Source organism: Trachurus trachurus, assembly GCF_905171665.1.
Source record: "Trachurus trachurus genome assembly, chromosome: 23".
In the NCBI taxonomy this organism is placed as follows: Eukaryota; Metazoa; Chordata; class Actinopteri; order Carangiformes; family Carangidae; genus Trachurus; species Trachurus trachurus.
Window position 1 is genome coordinate 14,487,782 of NC_139912.1, and position 24,337 is coordinate 14,512,118.

General features: G+C 45.0%; 1 protein-coding gene across 4 annotated transcripts in view; it reads right to left on the bottom strand.

The window, feature by feature from the left end:
- The window catches only part of foxp2 (forkhead box P2), a 103,623-nt gene that overhangs the window by 17,171 nt on the left and 62,115 nt on the right, over positions 1-24,337 (bottom strand). For all 4 annotated transcript variants that reach the window (XR_014596394.1, XM_083999739.1, XM_083999738.1 and 1 more), the window contains 7 exons: positions 16,343-16,480; positions 14,619-14,708; positions 12,456-12,636; positions 10,931-11,222; positions 9,030-9,134; positions 2,826-2,913; positions 881-964 (listed from right to left, as the gene is read on the bottom strand). Coding sequence is in view for 3 of the 4 variants with exons in the window: in XM_083999738.1 (XP_083855864.1) it covers positions 881-964; positions 2,826-2,913; positions 9,030-9,134; positions 10,931-11,222; positions 12,456-12,636; positions 14,619-14,708; positions 16,343-16,480 (978 nt within the window). In the remaining variant the exon portion in view is untranslated. The remainder of the gene's footprint in view (positions 1-880; positions 965-2,825; positions 2,914-9,029; positions 9,135-10,930; positions 11,223-12,455; positions 12,637-14,618; positions 14,709-16,342; positions 16,481-24,337) is intronic.

The window sequence follows — 24,337 nt, forward strand, 5'->3', positions numbered from 1 at the left end:
TGGAGTTTTGAAGATTAAAAAAAAAAGCTACAGAGAGAGTGAGAGAGAGGGAAGAGAGGAGGAGTGAGAGAGAGATTGAATAATAAAAAGGGAGTTTGATTCCTGATGGAATTATGGGATAATTATGCTATCTTGTGATTATCTACATTCTATGATGAGAGGTGATGAGGAAAATTATTCTATTGAAAGCAGGCACTTACTAAGCAGCAGAAACACGCTAACAGTGTTTTGCTCTCAAACATTTCAAAACGTCTGAAATTGGGAGAAAAATGTATCATCTTAGCATTAAATTCAAACACTGGTTGGGAGAGATGCGTTTATAATCATTCAATCTTAAAGAAGAAGGCAAGAGAAATAAGATGGAGAATGACATCATTTTCCCTCCTCAATGACACCTTTCACAATTTTGGATTCTCTTTTTTTCTGCAACCAATTTCAGCAGCACTGCGGGTATTTATGTCAACATTGCACCATCTTCACCACTCAGCTGTAATTTTCAGGTGTTTGTTGTTAAAATGACACATCTTCTCTTCTTTCATTCCACTTTTGAGTGCTGCTGCGGCCACCGTGCCAAACAGTCATCAGCAGCCAACAGGTTGTTTTGGCTATTATATCTATCACAAAGAAATGACCCTGCGCTTTAGCCAAGGACTCCACCGCTCTGCCATCTAATACACTCCCAAACTCTATTGTCCTCTCACGGCGCACAATAGCTGATAAGAAGCAGATGTAACTTGGTATTACAAATCCCATTCTCCCCTTTCATCTTCTCTCACTCACTCAAACAACTGCCTGGTGGTTAAACTGTTCATTTTCTGTGTGGGGGCCCCCGCATTCATAGCAGAGCCTGTTTACGGAGGCCGGAGCAATATGCACTCACTGGTTTGGGAGATGACTTAGGTTCCGAGGGCCGCATGTGCAAGTGGGCCATCATCGCCTGAAGACGCTCACGTTCTTTAGAAAGCTGTTAAGAGACAAGGAGAAGAGACTATGTTAGAGTAGATTAGAGGAGAGGAGAGGAGAAAAGGAGGAGAGGAGAGGAGAGGAGAGGAGAGGAGAGGAGAGGAGAGGAGAGGAGAGGAGAGGAGAGGAGAGTGAAAAGAAAGCAAAGGTTTCATATAAACCAAGTGAAAACGAGACAACAGTTCTGCTTGTGATGTAAGGAGACTATGAGAGGCTGTGGGGGGAGAGGGGAGAGGGTGCAGACAGGTCAGGCAAAACAAATAGCATTTCATCTTTTTGTCAATAGCAGAATTTAGGTCAGCGAGGCTCTGACAGTAACAAGCTACTTGGGCCATAAATTAGGTGGTCCTGAGTGTCTGCTCAAAGTCCTGTGGACACTGTTAGGGGGATGGAGCGCAGCCAGCAGCTGCTGAGAGGTGAAGGGGTCTTCCAAACAGGGTGCCAGGCGGCCCCGCCTCCCCGGTCCAGTTAGTGGCCCCAGCCATCGCCTATCATCAATCTAATTCACAGGGAGTGACAGGGACTGGACCATGTGAAAGGCTCAACCCCCCCGCCCGTGCCCTTAATACACACACACATGGACAAAACATACAGAGAAACAGACAAGCAAGTAGGCGTGCACACACACACATACACTCAGAGGTGCACACATACACAGAGCTGGGCCTCATTACGAGTGACGGCTCTCATGGAAAAAAAAAAGAGGATGGTGGGAGTAAGAAATGCAAGAAAGGGAGAGAAGAGAAGAGACAGGACCGACAACACAAGTGCACCACTGTAATTGGTCACACTGTAAAGAGCAAGCTCCAACAGTGTTGGGTTGCAGTAAAAAACAAAACACAAAAAATGAGATCAAATTGAATGAATTACTTGCATCCTTTTTTCTAATATGTTTTCTTTCCACATGTCTTCTGCTTTTATTTACTTTGAGACTTGTAAGAACTCCCCAGATGCTTAACAATTAAATTTAAACTGTTTATAGGACCAGAAAATAACTGTACGGAGGCACAAAGCCTGGCTTCATGCAGGTTTTTAGGACTGTGGTCATATGCCTTGTCAGGAGATGGTGAGAACACAGGTTACAGCTGAATCTCTTTATACTATGTACCACACTCCTGCCTCAGTATTAAACCCAATTTAATAATAATAACTTCCTACACTGAGAGGAGCCGGTCACCCCCGACCCAAAGTATGTTACTGGTGCAAAGCCTGAAGAAGCGGGGCTCCGGTTTGAGTTGGTGGACTGAATATTTCCAGCTGTCACTTTGTTTGAGCCTAATTTAAAACATACATATCTATTTGTTTCTAAAGGAAGAGGAGCGGTTGTCGGCAGTGCTGAGTAATAATGAGAGCGCTCAATCAGCGCTCTCATTATCTAGCCAGCATGACTCCTTAATAAGGTCACGCTCCACCTACTGAAAATAGTTCCCTCCTTTTGAGCTTTCTTCAGGTGCAAAGTGCAGTTAATTAACACAGCAGACCGGGAGAGATGCGCTCGCTATTAATTGGAAAGGAAAAAAAGAAAGCAGAGAAAATAAAGCATACGCTTAATTCAATTAAAACAGCCGTAATGGCTTTCGTTGTAAGGCCTGAGGATTCCTTTGTTTAGTGGCTTTGTTGAATTCAGCAGGTCCTGCTTGTCTAGAAATATTAAGCGGACCACAGTGTGGCCTTTCTCTCACTCACGCAACTTTCAAAAAATAAAGTTTTGACTAGATGATTGGTGACTTAAATGAGGAGGGAGTTCATTCAAGTAAAAACAGACAATGACAAAAAAAAAATGGAACAATTCGCAAAAAGCTTTGTTCCAACTATGTACTGAGGTGTTCTTTTTCTTTTTTTTGTTTAAAAAGAAAACGTACCTGTATTTCCAGCTGCTGTACGACTTGCATCTGGACTCTACACTGAGCTGTGCTCCGATCATCAAGGGCATGTTCACTGTTTAGATGCCTGCAGGGAAAGACAGAGAGAGAGAGGTTAGACCCTCCAGAAATCAATCAAATGTGTCACATCTAGCAGAGAACTAGTATTATTTTAACTACAATCAATATTGTGGGGGATAATAATTACAGTATCAACTTCACCACTGTTTTGTTTTTAGGATAATATTTCTATACTGGGATAATTATCTATAGGATCCTGTTAGGAGGTATTGTTCCTCTGTGAAATGAGGTAATTAGAAGTAACATGACGGTGTGTGGCGCCATGTTTAACATGACAATAGGCCTGTGCCAGTTTAGATGGCTAACTTCAGTGCCACCCCGAGCGCTGCTTTCTACAGAGAATAAAAGATGCTAGCCCAGCAGAACGGCTTTGTCTCCTTCGTTTACCGAAAACAATACACACAATTTAACACCAGCAACATTTGACACACAAAAGCAGCTCTTCAACTGAAGGTGCATTATCCTGCAGCAGACATATTAAATGTATCTGGTGTGTTCGCCTCATTAGAAGAAAAAGGCAGCCAGACAGCCATAACAGTCAATGAGGGTTTTTGTCTTGATTGGATTTTGTCTGTAGGACACAAAAGAGCTTCACCATTAAGATAGACCTTTATTCCAGAGCACACATACACAGACACACGGGCACACAGAAACATAGTACACAAATATGGGGCGAAAAGGGGTTTCTAAAGTGTTGTGATGCTGGGTAATGAGCCTCTATCTAAATGATCATTGGTGACAAACTCACAAAGCAAGCTTTGAGGAGGCATGCTTATGAAATGCCAGAGCTGCCACTTTATCTCCAGTAATTATAGGTTAGCTTGCAGACCCTTCAATGATCATTTACAGCGCTGCCTCCAGTGCATTAGAGGGAGTACAAAATCTCTCCCTCTCTCTCTGGCTTTCACTTTATCTAAGAACACACACACACTCACATTATCATGAACTTGCGCAAACACTGATTGGCACACAAAAAAGTGCTCCCACACACACATACAGATGCAACATACAGAAATACACACTCCCACCACATATTGCCCCCACATGCTCTTCCAAACCCCTCACTTCTTGTTTATCTGGGACGTGCAAAACAAGACAACTCATTGAGCCGGCTTCTCTTGGCCTGCCAATCAAAAGCTGAATAGAACGTTTTGTAATCACAATAGCTCTGTACCTTTCAATTACACCACACACATTTAAAAACCCTTTCCATCTCATCCCTGCTTATACTTTTGTAACCATTCCAGGTCTAATGCTCAGAAATGTTTCATTATAAATCAAGAATGAGGTAGCATTAAAAGAGGAGGGGTGGCGGGTGGGACGGATGAGGGATAGCGGCGGAGAGGGGAGGGACGAACTGGTGGATTTCTCCAGCCCTGTGCCTAATTGCTGTTTCAGAATGCGCATGCAAAAAGGGGGCATTTCATTAATCATTTAATCACGTCCCTCGCAGGATGAGGGAACTAATGTTGCAAATACCCTTTTCATTTCACTGCCCATAATGCTATCTTATGCACTTGATGTATGGCGTGTGTCATGAATTACAGCTGCTTCAAAAGCACAGAGCGGGCTGCTCGCTGTCCCTGAAGATACCTCATTACAAAAAAAAGGGAGGCGTAAAAAATCTTTATTAAGTTTGCCTCTCGTCGACAAGCGGCTTGTTTTTCTTCTATTTTGCCAACGTGTGTATGTGTGAGAGTGTGTTTGTGCGTGAAGGCCTCGCTACAGTCCTCCAGCCGGTTCTTCTCATACACACACGTTTCACTGCTGGCCAGTTAGCAAGGTGATTACAGGCAGATTACTACATGCATTTATGAAATATTCAAATGGCAGCATGTCCTACTGTGCATTAATAATGCCACAGAAAAAAGGAGGAGGGGGCTAGACACAGACAGGCAGACAATAATGAAAGAACACCTTATTTACTGAGATGTGGGCAAGAACACACCTCTCTGAACTACAAAACTGTCTTCTTTAATTACACAGAATCCCTTTACTCTCATTTTATTTCCTTCCAAGCCGTTTTTCTCTTGTGTTTTTTTCATCTATGTGAGAAAAATGTCACTACACTGCAGCTCTGATCTTTGTTTGCCTCTAATTATAACCAAACCTAAATAATGTGTACTGTAAGTGGAAATGTGAAGTGCTCTGAAGAAATGGAGCCAGAGAATCTGACTGTAGCATCAAGCTGTAACCATTTCAACTCAGAGGTGGAGGGCGCGTGCTTCACCGTCAGGCCTGTGTTTGTGTTTACTGTTCCAGCCTCGTTTTAGAGGCACATTGATTTCTACCCTGAAGAGGGAATTACCCACGTGATGAAGACCATGTGAGAACACGGAGAGAAAAGGATGGAGATGTGGATTTAGAGATGTAGCAAAGGTAGAGAAATCAAAGCAAATAAAGAGACTGATAAATGGAGATGGAGGAGGAGGAGAGGGGGGAACGTAGATGTTGTTTTTCAAGCTCTTGATATAGATTTGTTTTCACTGGATGCTGCAGTTCCTCTCCTTTTCTTGAAGGGAAGGGAACAAAACATCTCAGAGGTTTTTCCCCACAGCTGTGAATATGAATATGTATTGGCCATCAACGTCCACTAAGGGCCCAATAATAAATCTACTCAAGCCAGCATGTGTGGATGATGCATTTCTGCTAATTGTCTGTGTGTATTATCAGGGGCGACGAAGGCCCAGCAGAGAACAGCAAGTTAGACCCCCGAACTGTGTCCACGTGACACCAACACACACACACACACTGACACCAGCTCCTTCCGATAAGAAACAGAAGATAAATAAACACGGCTGTATGTAGCTACATGCGTACGTTACCTACTAGTGTGCACAAATAAGCGCATACACACTCAGATTCACGCACTCTTCCCATGGTGGTGGTGCATAAGTAATGCCCCGGCCTCCGTTTTAAAGGTCTTGTCACAGAGCAGCAGACATGTGGAGGTGTAGAGGGAAACTCTGCTATCCAGGGGCCAGGGGCCTGACTGCCTGCCTGCCTGCCTGCCTGCCTCCACACTGAGTGTGTGCATGTGTGTGTATGTGTGTGTGTGTGCATTTCATAGAGACAAAGACACTTGGCTGCTGCCTTGTGGGTTTAATTAGCAGCGGGTTACAGACACCAACGTTCAGGTTAGCGGCTGAGCTTGCCATTTTAACATGGAGTCTGCTTCCCTGCCAGTAATAAGGAGAGTGGAGTGGTGACAGAGAGTGGAAGAGTAAAGAGTGTGTGTGTGTGTGTGTGGGAGCAAGTATCTGTTTATGTGGAGATTGACTGTACGTTACTGAAGTGGGAGGACGTTCATTTAAAAGAGGGTATATGAGGGAAAAGGCCATACATGAAAAATGCTGCTGCAGAAACATCAACCCAGACAATCAAGTTTTTTTTTCTTTATCATTTTAAGCTGAGAGAAGCATAAAATCAAGGATGATTTAAATGAATCTAAGTGTAGCAGCAGTTGTGCAGGCAAATATGGCTTCATGAGGTTATGCAAATTATACATATGAAGAAGCATTTATTGCATTTTCTGTTTTTATATTCATCATAAAGGCTTGCTGCAAAAATAGCTCCAGCACATGCACTAATAGTGGTAATGTTTCTCCCTCTCATCTCTACACAAATACACACACACACACACACACACACACACACACACACACACAGACCCCCGACACCCACCACTCAAGAAACATTGCCAGCAATATTATTTCATTTTGAACTTCAGAGAGCTAATTCAGGGTGCCAGCCACCTCGCGGCTACCTTTTCCAGGTGAGAACACTTAAAAGCGCGCTGAAGAGCTATTAAATGCTGATCTTGACAAGTTTCTTCATGCAACAAAACAATAGGTGACTAAACGTGTCACCGCCGCTGAGCTGAGCTCCTACAGCGAGCTACGAGACGCCAGCTTGACTTGCGTCCCCCCCACCCCCCCTTGCCGCCGCCACAGCCGCCGCCGCCGCCTCTCCTCCTCCCCGCACACGTAACCCACACCCAACTACCAACATCTAAACTGTCATCTAAATCTGACACCCGCTTTATGTAACCCCGTTTAAACTGTGCCTGTGTGTGTGTGTGTGTGTGTGCGCGCGTCTGTGTGTGTGCAGTCGACTGGCATCTCCGGAAACATAAAAGGCCTCCCTCTGACACCGACAATCACTGCTCCAAGGCACGCCACAGAGCAGCCATCTTTGTTCTGATGACGAGTCTGCCTTCTTTGTTGGTGTCTGTTTTTCATGTGCTGGCTGGGTTACAGTATAGAGCCAGCCTTCTGACTTGCAGGGATGTGTTGCAGGGTGGGGTGGGGTAAAGTTGGAAGGAGAGGAGGAGGAGGAGGAGGAGGGGGTGAAGGGGGGGCTGAACCAAGACAGTGCTCTGTTTTGTAGCAGCCAATGTTCTGGCAAGTGTTCTTACAAAACCGTCTGCCAACCTGTGCTTTCGCTTTCAAGTTGTGAAATCTACCTGTTTTCTCTCCGTCTGTCTCCCTCGCTCTCTCAGTTTGTCTTTACAACCTTGCATCCTTTTACAGCGGTTTACCAGCTTAGCGCATTCACAGACACAGCGCTTTATACAGTGTATCTCTGCCCCTCACCTAAATAACCAGCTAAGCCACCAAGACACAGTATCCTGAGAGCACACAGACTTAGGTGTGTTTGTGTGTGAACAGAGCGTACAGTGCAGAGGGATAGACTGATGTCTTCTTTAAGTAAGTGTACCAAGGTGATAGGACAAGATATCAGAAAACCTGCTAATCCGATACAGGCTTGCCATCTCACACACACACATCTGTTCCCAAGCTGCAAGACAAACTCCTCTACCTGGACTGGTGTACATGTAGTCCAGCAGGCTGGACACTGGAGTGTATATAGCAAACTGGCTTTTCATAAAATTACACAAGCTGATACCTATGGATGTGCTATATCCCACTCCAGAAAATTGACTTTGACATTAACATGTATGTGGCACATTTTCCACAGGGGATGAGCAAACACACTTGTCAGGCGGGAGTTGTAATATACATTCACCTCGGATTCATTTAAATCCATCGCTGTCACTTATGATTCCACTGAGTGTATTGGATGTCTTGACAAGGGTGTGAAAATGCAGCCTAATGCTCCGTCTGACTGGTAAACACCAAATTTATTAGAGTCACTTCATTTTACACACACACCTTCTAGCTTTAATTCACAAGCTGCTGTAGAATTAGCGAACGCCTGACCTAAATCCTCCAGCGGATCCCCATGGGTGGACCAGTTTCTTGTATCAGTATAATTTTTTTTTTTTAAAGCTTTCTGCAACTTATTACAGTCACCACTGTAGAAAAATGCATAATTTGGAAAATACACCGGAACAATGTCCTGATTTCAAGAGTTTATGCGAATTCACATGGACATTTACAGCCCATGAAAAACACTCGCCAGATCGTTATTTCACAGTTAATTACAAATCTAATTAGAATATTCAAATTAAAGCTTTCCCTTTCTTTTCTTCTCTGTGTGAGAGCAGGGAGCCAGGGAAAGAGTGATAGTGAGAGAGGGGGAGAGAGAGAGAGAGAGAGAGACAGAGAGAGAGACTCTCAGTGAGTGGCAATGTGATAACCTGTAATCAGCAGTGCTGCAAACACCTTCTTCCTTTGATGTCCCCCCACTAACATCCTGGCAACAAAGCCGGCCAATTACAAATGAGCTAATTAACTAAATTGTTGATGGAGCATGAAGAGTTCATTCGCTCTGGCGCCTGCACCATGACAACAGTGAATGGGGGCCTTTGTTGTGGAGGTAAGTGTGCGGCCGTGCGAGTTGCCATTAGCTTTTGACGCTTTTTCACAAACCTATCAGGCCCCTCCACGCCAGGAAGGAGATTTGTTATGGATCAGAGTTGGTTTGAATCCTGCGCCGCTAGAGCTGAACCCTGTCAACCGGCTGTCTGGAAGGTCACAGTGTGCTCTTTGAAAAGGCAGTGATGTTTTCTTTGTTAGGCTCCTCTGAACCCAGAGAGGAGGTGTCGTACTGCAGGGGACAACTTCTGTGTGTTTTGCAGGTCAATATTATATTCACAATCCGACGTTGTGTTAAAAGAGTGGACATCATCTTCAGGAGAACATCTGTGCGTGCTCTTACTTCAAAAACTGTCCGAAGTCCTCGCAGATGTTCTCACAGCCGGGCCACTTGCACACGCCGTGACCGTACAGGGGGTGGGTGCCCCCACTTTCTTCATGTAGTGAACTGGAGGCGGTGGAAAAGAGAGAAACAGAAAGAGAAATTAACAAACAAAAGCAAAGAGGAGGAAGGAGGAGGGATGATGGGCGGGAAGAAGGTTTGTGTGAGGTCCCAATCAGATATGAAGAGATGAAATCAGGTCAGCCGAGGTGAACAATCAGTGATTAAGCTGTACTGCCATGTTGACAGCGGCTGGTTAAAATAGGAAAGAAAGAATTATTCCGACCATTCATTTCCAGTCCATCTAAATAAACACAATATGCAACCACATGACTACATCTCAGCTGAACATAAGTTCACGCTGACATCCCCAATGGAAATCTACAGTAGAGTGAACTGTAGCTTTGTCTCCACCGCAGCCACCATCCCATCTTGTAAAGCTATTATGGGGAGGAGGGGTGGAGGCTTTCAAGTAAACATTAAAAATCCAGACAGCCATATAATTTTCATCAGGAGATTAATACTGTGTGTAACTTATGTTCTTTGAGGACAAGGGGAGCAGGGGTGCTCAGGCGTTTTTCAAATGGCACCCAAATAAGTTACGACCCTGCCTAGACAGCACATCCTATTAAAGATGACAGTTTAACCTTTAGTCTTGGCACTGCTGCGCGCGTCTGTCTGTGTGTGAAAATGTGAATAAGAGCACGATGCATGGTCTGTGTGTGTGTTTGTCTGCTTATAGGTTATGTCTGCTGCGTGTTTGTGTGTGGTCGATGACTATGTGCATGCATGCCGGCGTGTGTGGTCCATGAATATGTGTATGTGTGTGTGTGTGTGTGTATGTGTGTGTGTTAGCACTGGCACAGCTCACACTATGTTTTACAGGGGAGGGGAGGGGGGTTTCCCATATCGATCTGTGACATGTTAGTAAGCAGTGCTCCTGACAATACTCCTTGTTCGATCATTATGAGACACCACACACCCCCCGGGACATAGGCAGATAAAAAGTCTTTTTCACCCCCCTCTTTCTTCCTCCTCTTCTCATTCCCTCCCTACCTCTCTCTTTCCTTCTGTCTTCCTTCTAAAGATATCTTTTTCAAGCCTCCTTTTAGTGGTACTGGAGAGATAGCATCTACTTTAAACCAATTACACAGCACTTCCACCTCCAGTGTGAGTCTCTACCGAGCATCCACACAGACACACACGCACACACACCGCTACCCTAAGTCCTTATTATAATATCGCCCAAGAAAAGCCTTTGAATAATGCATGGGCCAGATAGGCAGATATGTGAACACTCAGTGTTTTGGTGCTGGGTGCATTTATAAAAGACGCCATCACAAGGATAAACATCCTGGAAACGCCACTCAAGGCATCACGTATTCTGTTTACATGACAAGTAAGCAAGGAAGGTAATTTTCAAAAGAGGAAAAAAAAAGAAAGAGCAAAAGCACTAAATACTTAATGTACAAGCAGGTTACCTTGTCTTGCCTGCCAGAGAGGCTTGTTGTAAGTGTGCCTGCCTGCATGACTTCCTTTTCCTTGCTTTTGATATCTGTGTGCAAGCTAAGTGCGTTCAATGGCGCACGTGGTCCCCGGGGAGAACAAGGCTATATTTTTTTATACTATCAAGACACTAATAAACTATTGAACAAATAAACAAAACATCCTGTTTTCCCTGTAGTAGCGATGCTGTTATTTTAAACGAGGACAAACACTCTGGATGTTGGTGTGGTGTTCCAGTGTGTTTCTACATCAAATCAAGATGCAACAACAACAAACATGTGTGTCAACTTTTCATCTTCGCTGCTTTTTCTGTGGTACTGTAGTAAGGTGGGCGGGTGACATTTCAGTTATTTTACCTCTCTCGCTCCCTTTCCCGTTCCCTTTCCCTCTCTCTTCTGTGGTTGAGGGCTGGGGACTGTCCGTTGGCGATAGAATGGTGAGAGATGGGCGGCGACGCTTTGGCGGGATTGGAGGAGGAGGTAGTTGAAGAAGAGTTGTTGGTGGAGAGGTCTAAACCGCCGCCGCTCCCGCCGGTGCCGGTGCCACCACCGCTGCTGCTGTGTTTGATGCCGTTGTCCTCCATGCTGTGAGCGCCGGCTCCGGTCACGTCCTTCCATAACTGCTGGAGCTCTGCAGGGCTCAGGCCGGCTGGAGGAATCAAGATGGAGAGAAACTTTTATTTAAAAAAGAGACAGAGAGGACAGGTAGTATCAGGTGGTAACAGGTGTCGGTATCCAGTGTGAGCTAGGAAAGCTGTCTGCATGAAGGCTGCATGACTCCAGGCCTTGACCTCGCTAAGTGACTATCATCCTGTGCTACTTCACTGCCCACCTGAATTTGAACTCATACTCTGCGGATCAATAAAACCGCTCTGTACCGCTCTCCCTCTTCTCTGCCCGGTTAGATATTGATATTAACAGATCACTCATATTGTCCTCACACTCAGACATTCGTGTGCTTTATAGAAGGAACTTTAAAACATTGATTATAGCAAATGTGAGCGTGTTGCATCTGAGATAAACAAGCTTTGTCCATCGCTTATTTTCAGCTCGGCCTCTAATTAGGCAATATTCACTCTCCTTTGATTTCCCTCTCACATCTGCCTGGTTGTTGTTTTCTGTCCGCGCCATTTTGGTGGTAAACAACAAACATAGGTGTTTACTTGACTCAGGAAGAGAAAATGGAGCCTGCTTCACTCTCTTTCCTTCTCTCTCTCTCTCTGTCTGTGTCCCTTTATTCCTCTCTTTCTCCTCTCCTCTGGCTCTCAGTGAAGGCAGTAAACAACAACAACAACAACAACCGGGGGAAGAAAGGAGGGGGGGGGGGGTTGAGTAGCTGGGGAATAGAAACAGAGATGGAAAAACAACAAAAAACAAACACAGGCAGAGCTGTGAGAGAAACACAGGTAGACAAAGAAAAGCCATAATCAGACAAGAATAGAGAGAGACAGAGAGGACGAATGGAAGACTAAACAAAACGATCATGTGGAGAGTTAGGGGAAAAAGTGGATGGCAGAAGAGCATACAAATGAGGCAAAGGCAGACAGTCAAACATACTTTGTGACATACTTAGAGAGGATATAGGTGCATACTAATGAGAAATTGAAAAACGTGGAAGACAGAAAAGGAGAGTGACAGAAAGGGTCTGGAGTCACATGATGTGAAGCTGACAGCAGAAAGAGACAATGAAAGATGTCCAGACAGAGTCAAACACACCCGCAAACAAAACACAGGAAGCATGTGACCACTACTGCTGCGAGTCACGTGCTCAGGATCAACACGACCACATCCAACACTTCCCCTCTCCCTCTTAATCCCGCTGCTTCCCATCCCATGGTCCTCCCTCTCTTCCTCCTCCGCCTCCGCCTCCTCCTCCTCTTACCTGACGGGGGCAGGGTCTGTCCGGGCAGGGCGGCTTGGCCGGGAGCGGGCCCGGGCAGCGAGAGCAGGCCCTGCCGCTGCATGTTGAGCAGGTGCTGCTGCTGCTGGAGCTGCTGCATCTGCAGGAGCTGCTGCTGGAAGACGAGCTGCTGGGCGGCCAGCTGCTGCTGCTGCTGCTGTTGCTATAGAGAGGAGGAGGAGGAAGAGAGGAGCAAGAGAGGAGCGGAGAGGAGAGGAGGGAGGGAAAATTACAGGCGAATTAACAACTGCGAGAGAGGGAGAGGGAAGCGAGAAGATGGTGTTTGTACTGTGTGCGCTCGCAGCCTGCGCTCACTCGCCTCTGTCGTGACCTTAGCTATACCTCTCTTCCTCTGTGTCTCTGCACGCTCTCCCTCTCTGTCTGTCCTCACTTAGTCTTCCCTCCTGTTTTTTTGGGCTGTACCACACCGCTGTTGCCTTCTCATCTCTTTGTGTGTGTCCATGAGAACACAATCACAAACAAGCACAAAGCTGTGCTGATACACCAGCTTTCAAGCCTGTCAGTGTATGTGGCTTGTGATTGTGTATGATACTAAGCCTCTGGTATAATCCCCCATCCCACACCCCCCCACACCCCCCCTCCCCTCCACCCCTGATAGTTAATTGTCTCGCCTTCACTGATGGTCTGTTACAGCTTATGTGGCCAGAGGGAGCCAGCAGAATGAGAGATTTACAGCATCACGTGCGTGTGAATGCACGGACGCAAATATAAACACACACACATGCACACATGTGCACAGTGTCCCCCCCCCCCTCTCACCCCCTGTTCCGCTCTCCTCGCTGCCTCACAGAGTTGTTTATGGCTGGGCCAGACAGTCAATTGCGTAAGCTGGGTGCAAAACAACAACAACAACAACAAAACAGAAAAACATCGAGCTCAGTCACTGCAGCAAAACAAGTCAGAGAGGTAGTGAAGCTTTGGCTTGAAGCTGCGAGACAGTGCCATATCACAAATGTCTATTTTAAGTGATAAAACACACACAGAGAACTTAGGTAATAATTGGCGTCAGTCTGCACTCAGTCTTTTTTGTCATTCACATTAAAGAGGAGTCAATGAATAATATCTTGGCTGTAACTTTTGGTGTTTTTCCTCCCCTCTCCTCTCCATACACATGGATGTGGATGTGCATAAAGCATGTCGTGATCATATGTTTCTGTGTGTTTGTACCAGGGTGTACCCTGAAAAAAGCACGGAGGTGGAGGCACAGGGGGTGGGTAAAACTTGTGATGCGCTCACTGGAAAACAGGCTGCATAATGGAGTGATGGAGGGAGGCAGTTTGCCCTCGCTACACCTCCACCCTGCCTCAAGAGAAATAAGGGAGCAATTTCTATTCCATATTTGATGGCGGGGGCCCTGAAAAACTCTATTCACAAATCCAAACAGAAACAAAGCCGCCGGGAGGTCAGTTGCAGCTTCCTGTAGGGGCAGCATAATGGGCTGCTTGAGGAGACACTGAGAGGTGCAACACAGCGAGAAGAGAAAAAAAAAAAAAGAAAAAGAAAAAGGACAGAGTGTGCGTGTTTATATGATACCTTTTTTTCTGATCAATTTAACTGCTTCCACACGTACTGGTGTTGTCTGGATGAGTCTCGCGACTGACTCTCAGGGCTCAGCACCGACGCGGTTACGCAAATATGGCCTTGGCTGTCACGCTCGTCTCCTCTGATAGCCACAGAGAACGAGACAGAGCCATGTCTGTCCACCGTCTGCCTGTCACTGTGATTTATGAGCGTCGCCCGCTGTAACTTTAGCAGTGGTGCGTGGGCTTGCGTGTGTTTTTTTGTGCGCCCACGGAAACAGTTCATTAACGAGCTGGACCCGGGACCCTTTGTCTCCGGTGTCCTTTCAATAAATCAATGAGCGTGCGCGAGTATGTGCGTATGCGTGGTTGTTTGTGATCGTCACTTGGAACACTTCATTAATGGTGCCGTTCCCAGGAAACGCTGCGGCAGTGGAGCTGGCGTTGTGTTTTAGTGTTGGTGGACAAAGTTAAGAATTCAATTTAAACAGGCACGTATCCTACATTTGCAGACACTCCCCTGTTTCTACTAATGTACGACTCCAACTTTTGAGTCATTTACATCTTTGGTTGCGTGTGGAAACCAGACGTATGGAGCACCTACCTCTTTAGCCTGTTTGCCAGGGTGTTGCTGCTGGAGAAGCTGCAGATGAAGCTGCTCCTGTTGTTTCTTATAAAACTCCTGCAGGTGTTGCTGTGCACATACAGAGCAGAGAGAAAATACATACACATCAGACATATATCATGTACCATAGCAGTTTCTTTTCATTGCTGTAAATGATGTACCTCAGACTTCATTTAGCAGATGTAAAACTCGTTCTAATTGATTCATATGGAAAAGGCCTCAAAGTGGATCTGTGACAATTAACTAGATATCTTCACTTAATCGTACTCACAGCTCCAGCTGGACTTCACATGTTGCTCATGCAGAAACTGTTGCACATTATAAATAATATTTTCTACTGCTTTTGGCATTTGTATCTTTGCTGCCTTTCACAGTCTTTTCCATATGGACATTTAATAGTCCCCCAGTTCTGTAGGGGGCAACAATTCATCATATTAACTACGCATTTGGCTGCCAGAGCGCTCTGACTTCCTTTGGAGTGGCTGAAACAAACAGAATAAACCCTCGCAGGGACAGGTTCACTACACTGAACTGATTCCTTTAACACACAGGCTGTGACAGCTATTTAAAAGATGGTTTCAGTTTTATTTCATGTAAACTTCACATGGCTGTTTGGCCTGAAGGAGAAGTCTATGAAGCGGGCCACTGGAAAGTACGGTCCAGTTCTCTGCTAACTGCCATAGAAATATCCACAGGTTTTAACAGACCCTAATATTAAAAATGAATAGGAGCCCTAGGAGCAATTGAAGAATGTTTTGTGACGCTTGTGAAGTCAGTTTATCATCATCCACCGACCACAGAACTGTGCTCTGTGCTAACTGGTTTTAATCCAGTGATTCCCTAGTTCATGTTGATTGTTCCAAACATCTCATTCACTATGATAAACTTTGTTACACTGAGTATGATTCTGTTTTCAAGTGCCCTGAAGTTGAGAGCAAAGGCACGCCATTGTACTGAAATCAAATCTAGAGTCTGAGCAGTCTTAATGAAGTGGGCTAATCAGGATGACTGACATTCTTAATTAAACAATTCTCTTTCCCTTAATCAAATCTATGAATGAGAAATGTATTTCAACTCTGACACGAGACTGTGCCAAGTGTGTGCTTTCTCAAGCTGATTCCAAATATTACATCATCTATCACCTATCATTCGGCTTCTGGTGTTCAACCCAAGTGTGCCCTACTCTCTCGGTCCCTGATGGATGCTTGTCAGGGAATTGAACCAGCGACACACCAGAGACAGTTAATTAGAGGTGACATGAACAAGTGCGTCAATTTCAGACTCCTCTTGGTAAGCGTGTCAAGGACACTGGGCTGTGGTGAGTTGGCACGACTGACTGGTGGCTGAGATACACAGTGACTCAGGGATGTTGAAGGGTGGACGTGTGTGTATTAGTGTTTGTTTACACACAAACCAACGCTAATGCCAAATGACAGCGTTTTAAGGTCTAAATAAGAAGGTAATAATGTAAACGTGTGATTCTGGGTCTAGTCTTGGATGTGCAGTTACTGCTCTATAGGATTGTGCTGTTTGTGTTTGTGCATCTAGCTCACCCTGCGTTTGTCAACTTGCATCTAGGCATGTGTGCGTCTGCATTCGCCAGAGGGGTTTGTACCTGAATATTTGTCTTGGTGTGTGCGCATTAAGGTGTGAGCACTGGCATATGCATGTGTGTGTGTCCGTGTGTGTGTGTGTTTGTGTACCTGCTGTAGCATAACAGCCTGCTGCTGCTGGAGCAGGGCCTGGAGCTGCTGAGGGGAAAGCACCTGCTGCTGGAGGATCTGCTGCATCTGTTGCGGCGTGATCACCTGGGGACTCATCATGGCCACCGAAACTGGAACCTGGACGGGCAGAAAGAGAGAAGAAGAGGTGGTATGAGAGACAGAAAAGACAAAAGAAAGAAAGAAAGTGGTGGAAAGCAGGATGATGATCAGATTTTGGTACAGAGGAGAGAGGCAGAGGGGAGGAAAATTGAAGAAGGTCAAGAGAGGCGAGTAAAACGCAAGAGCAAGATGAGTGAAATGGATGGAGTGATAAGGAAAGAAAGTTAGAAAAATAGAGCATCAGACGTGCGTCAGGCCTACTGGCATGGATCTACTGGGAGTGTGGTAATTGGTGACTGAGAGGTAGGGAGAGCAGGCCTCCCATGGCCGTGACGCCTGGCAGCCTAGAGGAGATGCTGAAGGACAGATGGGTGCTGTGCCTTTGTGTTGCTCATCTTATTTTCCTGCCTCCATCCACTGGGAATAGTAAGGGATTTAAATAGACGTAGACCTTAATTAGCAGGACCCTTGAACTCCCCCACTTTAGCATGCCTATCAGTGCTGCCATTGTAAAACAGCGTGAAAATGCACAACTCCAAAGTTGATTAAAACTACACTGATGAAGTGGACACATGGCAGGCACAATCAGCGTGATGTGGCGGGTCGTGGCTGTGAGGTTGGGGGTTCATCCTCTGCAATATTTTTATGTTTGCAATGATGGAAATATGAAGAAAAAAAGATATCTCACTTCCTTATGTAGAAGTTTTTTTAAAACTAGGTTTCTCAAGTTTTACATTCTCACTCTTGTTCTTTTTTTCTTTCCTCTGACATGCCATTTTGAGAAATATACAGTACATGTCATATTTAACCAATCATCATTAAAATACAAGCTGTCAAAGTGCAGTAGAAGAACTTCACCAAAACAAAACAAAGACATATATCTTATATTTCCGCCAAATTCTTCTAAGACGGCAGCGAAAGTGACTTCTGAAGCATCAGATCAATAGAAAGAGATGTGTTTCTCTTCGGTCTTTGATTGTGAGCACACATTTTAACAGGGGAGAGTGGGCTAACAGACGTATTACACAGCTCCAGCTCCTTGTGGATGCTTAAAAATTGAACAACCTTTCCGGGAGAAAAGACAATACTTTTGAATTGTGTTTACTTCTGAGTCATAAAAAAATAAAATCACCCTGCAACAACACAATGGCTCCCCAGATGACTCTCTCTTCGACTGAGTGAGACGTATATACCAACACACTTCAGGCTGACTGAGTCCACTCACCTCTCCTCTCTCCTATACGACCTTTCAAATGTCATGTAAGCGGCTTAGACACAAAATAGTTTGATGTTGATGCACAGCAGCGTACTAATGAAACATTTTTTAGGGCTAAAATCGTCAACAAAAGATTCCTGACAGACAAGCTTCATGCTACCATGACACAATTAAAACGTCAACATGTAGCAACACCTTCACTGACACTAATTGCTGCAGTGTTTGGCATAGAGCTGCCATGACAGTAACTAGCCTATATGGTGTGTCAAGGGGCCAATAAGACATCCCTGTCCTCATCGCCAGCTAATCAAGCTGCCTTGATTACTTTCCATGCATGTCTCTTCTTCTCTCTCCCTCCTTCTCTCTCTCTCTCTCTCTCTCTCTCTCTCTCTCTCTCTCTCTCTCTCTCTCTCTCTCTCTCTCTCTGTCAGGCCTTGACACGTCCTTGTTTAGCTCTCCTCTCCTCTCCTCAACGCCTACCCCCCACCCCAGGTTTTCCCCCCTCTTTGATTAGCCGAGACATTTGCATGGTCACTACACATTTTTCATTTTAGAAGTCATTATGCATTAGTGGCTCCTGATCGCCCGCCTTGACTAATCCTGATGAACTGAAAATCACAGCTGAAGGTCAACTTCCAGCCGGCCCCGCTGCACATTCATATTCATATTCAAACAAATCCTGCCTCCATTGTTCATTAGGGTCTTAGAGAGAAGGGACTCCATCTAAGGTGGAAGAGGTGGAGGAGGAGGAGGATGTTGTGGTACATCTCTTTTCTTCTCTGGACTCCTCGATGCGAGAGCGCAAAAAAAAAGAAAAATGAGACTGCATTCACAATAAGCGAGGTGCTGAACAAAAGCCGTCAAAAGTTTCAAATTAAACAGTCTGTGTGTAATTATGCAAATGCTGTGCTTACACCTTCAATGTTATTAACCCTTGAAGGTACATTTGCTAGGTAAGTAATTACCCCTACAGTCACTCCTGGTTTTGTGTTGGATGCCGTGACAATGGGACGAGTGCAGCTGAGAAACAACACAAGAGATACACTCATTAAGACTATTAATTGGATGCTGGCTCAAAGATGTTTTGGTTCACAAAAGGGATGCAGGCTTAAGACATGTAGGCTTTAACACAAATGTATGCGCATCTATAGATAAAGCGGAATTAAATATAAATTCTACAAACAGTTTCTTCATTGTGCAAGTGGGGAAATATCACAGTCAGATGTCTGTGAATTAATAATGCGGGATTTCAACAACAATGAATAAAACCAAACAAGAAAAAAAAAAAAAATAGAATCAAAACAGCAAACAACTTGGCTATGAAATGGGGAACTTCCTCTTCCACTTTCATTAGCTTTTTAGAGACGTAATGGCTGATAATCATCTTCATTTCATGACTGCTCCAAACAAAAAGAGGCAAAGAAACAGGAAGAAAAGGCAGCAGGAAGAAAGAGAGGGGAGAAAAGGCACTGGCCCACGTCCATTGTGAAGTGCAGCATAATGTTAATTCCAGCATTTAACTGCATGCTTTTCTGCTTGACGTATCAGAGGGTCCAAGATGAAAGCAGATAAGTAATTGCTCTCCTGGTTCTTATTCTTCACTGACAACCCATAAATTTAATTTTACACACACGTTCATTTACATTTTCGAGTATATGACATGATAATTGCAGGAATATAACACCTCCATTCTGCAGGATACTGCAGAAGGGCTTGATTGACGTGTGCGGTGAATTGAAAGGAACAGGAGGCTGAATTGCCTCTCCTAGAAATGATTTTGCCACGAAGGGATAAAATTAATGAGCATTTACTAGACGATGGCAGTGGCATAAACATCCACACACCGTGAATAGACTCTCTTTCATAGGAGAGGAGCCATGATATCCAATTGGGCTATGCCTGTGTTTCTCTGTAATCCAAAAGGATATATTTCCTGTGCTGGTGCACAAAAAAATATTAATGGGATTTATTAAATCGTTTGAAATGAACTGCAGCTGATGTGGCCGCCGGGGACCTTAATAACGGGAAAGGTGCCTCTCTTGTTTTTAATAGCGCAAATTTGGACAGGAAAGAGTAGCTCCCAAATGAGTTTTGGACAAGTCATTTGAATATCTCGCCTTTCTTCACAAGCATTTGTGAGAAACGTGCTTGTTTTAAACAGTGCTCACCGTGTGAACCCCTGTTTGTTTATGTCTCTTGTCTTAAAGTGAACGATGAGCTGTATTGACATGAACTTTGAAGCAGTGTGGTTCGCCCTCAGAGTTGGAGAGCAAAACAAAAGACCTTTAAATTGGCTCCTGATGTGAAAACACTGGTGGGACCCCTCACCAGAACAAGCACATCATTACACCACTCCTGTCACACCCGCAGCCTGTAACCAGCCTCTCCAACGCCTTGTGGAAAGTCAAGCTCTTCTGCTGAGAGTTCAGGTATCTCTTCCAGGCAAAGCTGGCACCCAGGTCCCTTGTTATGTTTGATTTAACTGGGCAAACTGCAAAAGAACACCACATCTGTACTGCCTGGTGCTTACACAGCAGTCTGCCTCTAACTCTCCAGACCAATGGACAAGCGCACTTGCAGCAATTACACCCACTCCACTGTGTGGTGCTTTATCTTTACAGCAATGAGTTTTTATGAGTGAACTCAAATTACCTAAAGCAGGAGATAAGTGGTGCATCAGAGTTCAAACTTAAACAATTAAAGTCCGGCAGAGAGGAATTCCTTTTATTCGATTCCTTTCCATACAATTCACTTAGCAGTAATAAGCAGGGGGGGAAACTGGTGATTACACGTTGGCCATAAACATTGCAGGGGCAGCGAACACGGGACGGTTATCGATGTTAGACGTTGTTCCTGTAGCACTGGAGAGGGGGATAGAGCGGCGCTGAAGACATAGCTCAGATAAACGCAATGAAAAATGGAAGGGTCCTAGTCAGTAATTACTGTGGATCCTTGGCAGAGAGAGTCACTGCTAATTAAGCCACTAGCTTCATTTTACACATGGAAAGAAAGAGACAGAAATCAGGGGTTGGTTGGTTGGTGGGGGGGGGGCCTCCCCACCGCCACCCCCTCAATCCCTATTTCATCTCAATCTCCTGAGCATCCCAGGGGGGCGCAGGGCCCAAACTCAGACCCCCCTCGTAGCTTGTGGACTTCTGACCCCTCGGCTCCCTTTCAGCTGACACTGCTCATTTACTAGCCAATTACTGCCAAATGCGGCCATGCGATTATTGATAGCTGGGACTCTCCAGTCGAGGACCACCAAGGCTACAGGGCAGCTGGCCCTGGCAAGTGCCTCACTCTGAAGTTCAAGTGTGTGCTACATGTGTTTACCGAGTCAAAATCACGCACGCACGCATGAGAGCCACACTCACTCAAATGCATGTCGTGTTTTCAGCTTAGAGAGATCAATACTCTAGATTGTCAGGGCTGAAGCTAAGTAGATTACTAAATGTTTTCCTAAATCAATTTCCATAGCAGTGTGGCAGCAGTGCATGGGAAGTGCAATTTATCATAACATAAAGACCCATCATGTAAAAGCCTCTAATAAAAAGCCTGAGGAGATTGAGATGGGCTTAGCACAATTTCCATATTGATTTATCTCTACATGCAGATAGTCATTGATTAAGGCTCCGGAATGTAGTGTACACCAGTGTAGCGGTGAGACGTGGCTTTTGCACATTGTTTGTGTCATTATCGGTACAAATTGTCACACCTTTATCATTAAACCGGCACAATTCACTCCCAACCGATGCCTCCCTGCAGGTGTACATATTTCAAGAATAAATGGGGGCGACAGTTAGGGAGGGGCAGGGTGGGGTGTGTGTGTGTGTGTGAGAAAGAGAGAGAGTTAAAAAAGAAAGTGCAGAGAGAGAGGAGAGTGCTGAAATAGAAAGAAAGTGAGAGAGCACAAGTGAGTGGGGTGGCTTTGGTGGTGGTGGTGGGGGGAGGGGGGGGGGACACTTCCCTCTGATGTTGCAGGTAATATGGCCTCCACTGGATCAGCCTCTTCATCAGTGACACACAGTAAATTACAAGTGCTTCAAGCAGCTCAGTGAATTATAGTTCATCACTTGGAAAGGCTTTCTCCCTCACCACCGGGGCCCAGGCGTATCAGATCTGCCGGTTAGGATCCAATTAACACCCTGGCCAGAATCATCAGATTGCATGTGTAAGGGCTGGTATAACTCGTTTATTGCACCCATGTATCTTCTGTCACAAGGTAAATTTGTTGCTGCTACATCAAAGGTCTGAGCTACTTTTTTTTTTCTTTATCCCTCCCTCCCTCTCACTTTCTCTTGATCCCCCAAACTCAGCTACCTCGCCTTGGGGTTGCATTTCAACTTCTTTTGCATCACAATGATGAACCTGCTCTGTCCTCGCAATTTAGCAATCTTGTCCTGTAGGTGTTGTAAATGCAGGAAAAAAAGAGAGGTGGGGAGGGAGATGGGGAGTGAAAAAAAAATCTTGTTTTCTGGTTACAAAAGCAGTAACCAAGGGTGTTTGACTTAAAATGTGCTGACGTTTTTTTTTTTCCTCTTTCTCTCTCTCAGAGTCAACACAAGTTTTCCTCATGAATAACATAATATTTTCCCCCTCTCTTTTTTCCCTTCGCTGTGATAATTTTTCTCTATTTTCAGATCCAACCAGAGGGGATGCAGTGGAAAGATATATTCATAAATGTAAATGTGAACTACCATCCTTTAGCCACGTACGCTGGAGTCAGCTAAGCTATGCTCAAGCCTAGCGTTGCAGCCCTTTTCCCTGCATCTGTGTGTGGTGTGTGTGTGTGTGTTCCGGATGAAAGCCAATAAGCAGATGAGAGCTGCTATCTAGATAATATTGGCTCAGTGGTGAGACGTGTGGACCTGACCTTTAAAAGTGTGACACTTCCTGAGATGGCCCAGTGCCCACAGCCAATGTGACCGGCCTGGACAGGAAGCTGCACAGAAAACAGGGCTGAAGCTCTTCCCATCCATAAAGCAACCATAAAACCTTAAAATATTTTCATTCATACTTAGAGTGGAGCATTGCACAGATGGGATGGAGGTTATTAGTCTTGTAAAAAAAAAAAAAAAAGGTATTCACAGCTTGATAGTGTGAAAGGGGCAGAGCAGAAGCAGCAACACTAAGCTCTCAGGTTTTGTATGGTTAACAATTGGACATTAACTGCAGGGAGGAAGGGTCAGGGAGTACCTTCACACTGTCAAGCCCTTACCAGAGAGGGTTAGGGGGTCATTCTAGCTGCTTTATACATGCCCCCCCTGACATATGGAGGAGGTGTCTGTGTCACAAGCGAAGCAGGATAGTTGAGTGTGTTTGTGTCACCTGCTACACTTCATTCTCTAAGACTCTTGAGCTGCTCTTCCACTTCACCACGCGTTAAGCTGCCTGAAGTCCAGCTCTGCCCTGTTTCTTATCAATAATGATCAATACAGGCTCTGACAAGCCACTTGCAACAAAGTCACTTCCGGCGATGGGAGAACTTTAAACGAGTGTCACCGCGCCTGTGTTTGTGTATGAGCGGCAGGCTGTGTGTAGATGCATTATGCGTGTTGCGTGTGCGAGCGAAACAACTGTCAGATTCGTAGGCCTCTGTAATCCTCTCCGCCTCTCCTTGTCCGCGTTTCTTTATTTGTATTCCAAATGTCAGTGTATAAATGCCTTTCAGAGGGGGGATATTGCCACAGAGAAGAGGAGAGTGAGGGGAGAGAGGAGCAGAGGAGAATGGAGCAGAGAAGAGAGGGTGTTGTGTGCCTTGGGAGAGCCGTGTAAGCAGCATGGCGGAGGCAGGGGGATTTACAGGGAGAAATAGGTGTTTATTGAGTGCTCCCGTGGGCTTACTGTGTAATAATAGACCTGTCACATTACGCAAATGCGAAGAAGCAGCTTGCGTGTGTGTTTGTATGTGTGTTTGTGGGACTTTTTTTTTTTCTTTATACATGTGTGTGTGTGTGTGCATGTGGATGCCAGAGCTGCCTGCCTCCGCATCATCAACTCCTGAGGAGCAGCGATGAGCGAGCGGATAGAATTAGTCAGGCGAGAGCCTTTAGCCGCTAATACGCGTAATTAAAACTGCAAGCTGAGGCACTTAGATGCTTGTGTACTAAATAATTTACATGCCATGATCTATGGATCATTTCCTGCTCTTAAATACGAAAGATGGGAGAACAAGAGGGAAAAAGACTGGCAGAGGATTTATCGGTATCTCTGCCATAAGCAGGATGTCATGGTAATATTAATCCTTTTCCCCATTTTCTACTGTGCTAATCATACAAGGGGATCAATCCGCGTGATTCCTCCAGTGGAAAACAAGTAGCTTGATTGCTATTGACTCTTATCAAGCCACAAAGCTAATAAAATATTGCACTATAGCACCCATTATGGCCTCATAATCCAGGTAAATAATGCAGCTTTATTGGGTAAACTCCCTCAAGACAAGAATAAAAGAAAGAAAATATGGTGCTGACATCAAGGAAGAAATAGAACAATAAGAATAGAAAAACAAGGTTTTTTAATCAAGTAAGAGTTTCTCCTGCTTTACACTGATATTTGCACAATGGAGTATTACAGCTAAAATGTCATTTGAAATGAGTGGATTCAAGGGCATGCAGCTGCACATTCCCCACTGTAAAAATCATCTTGAGCCAGAATGCACC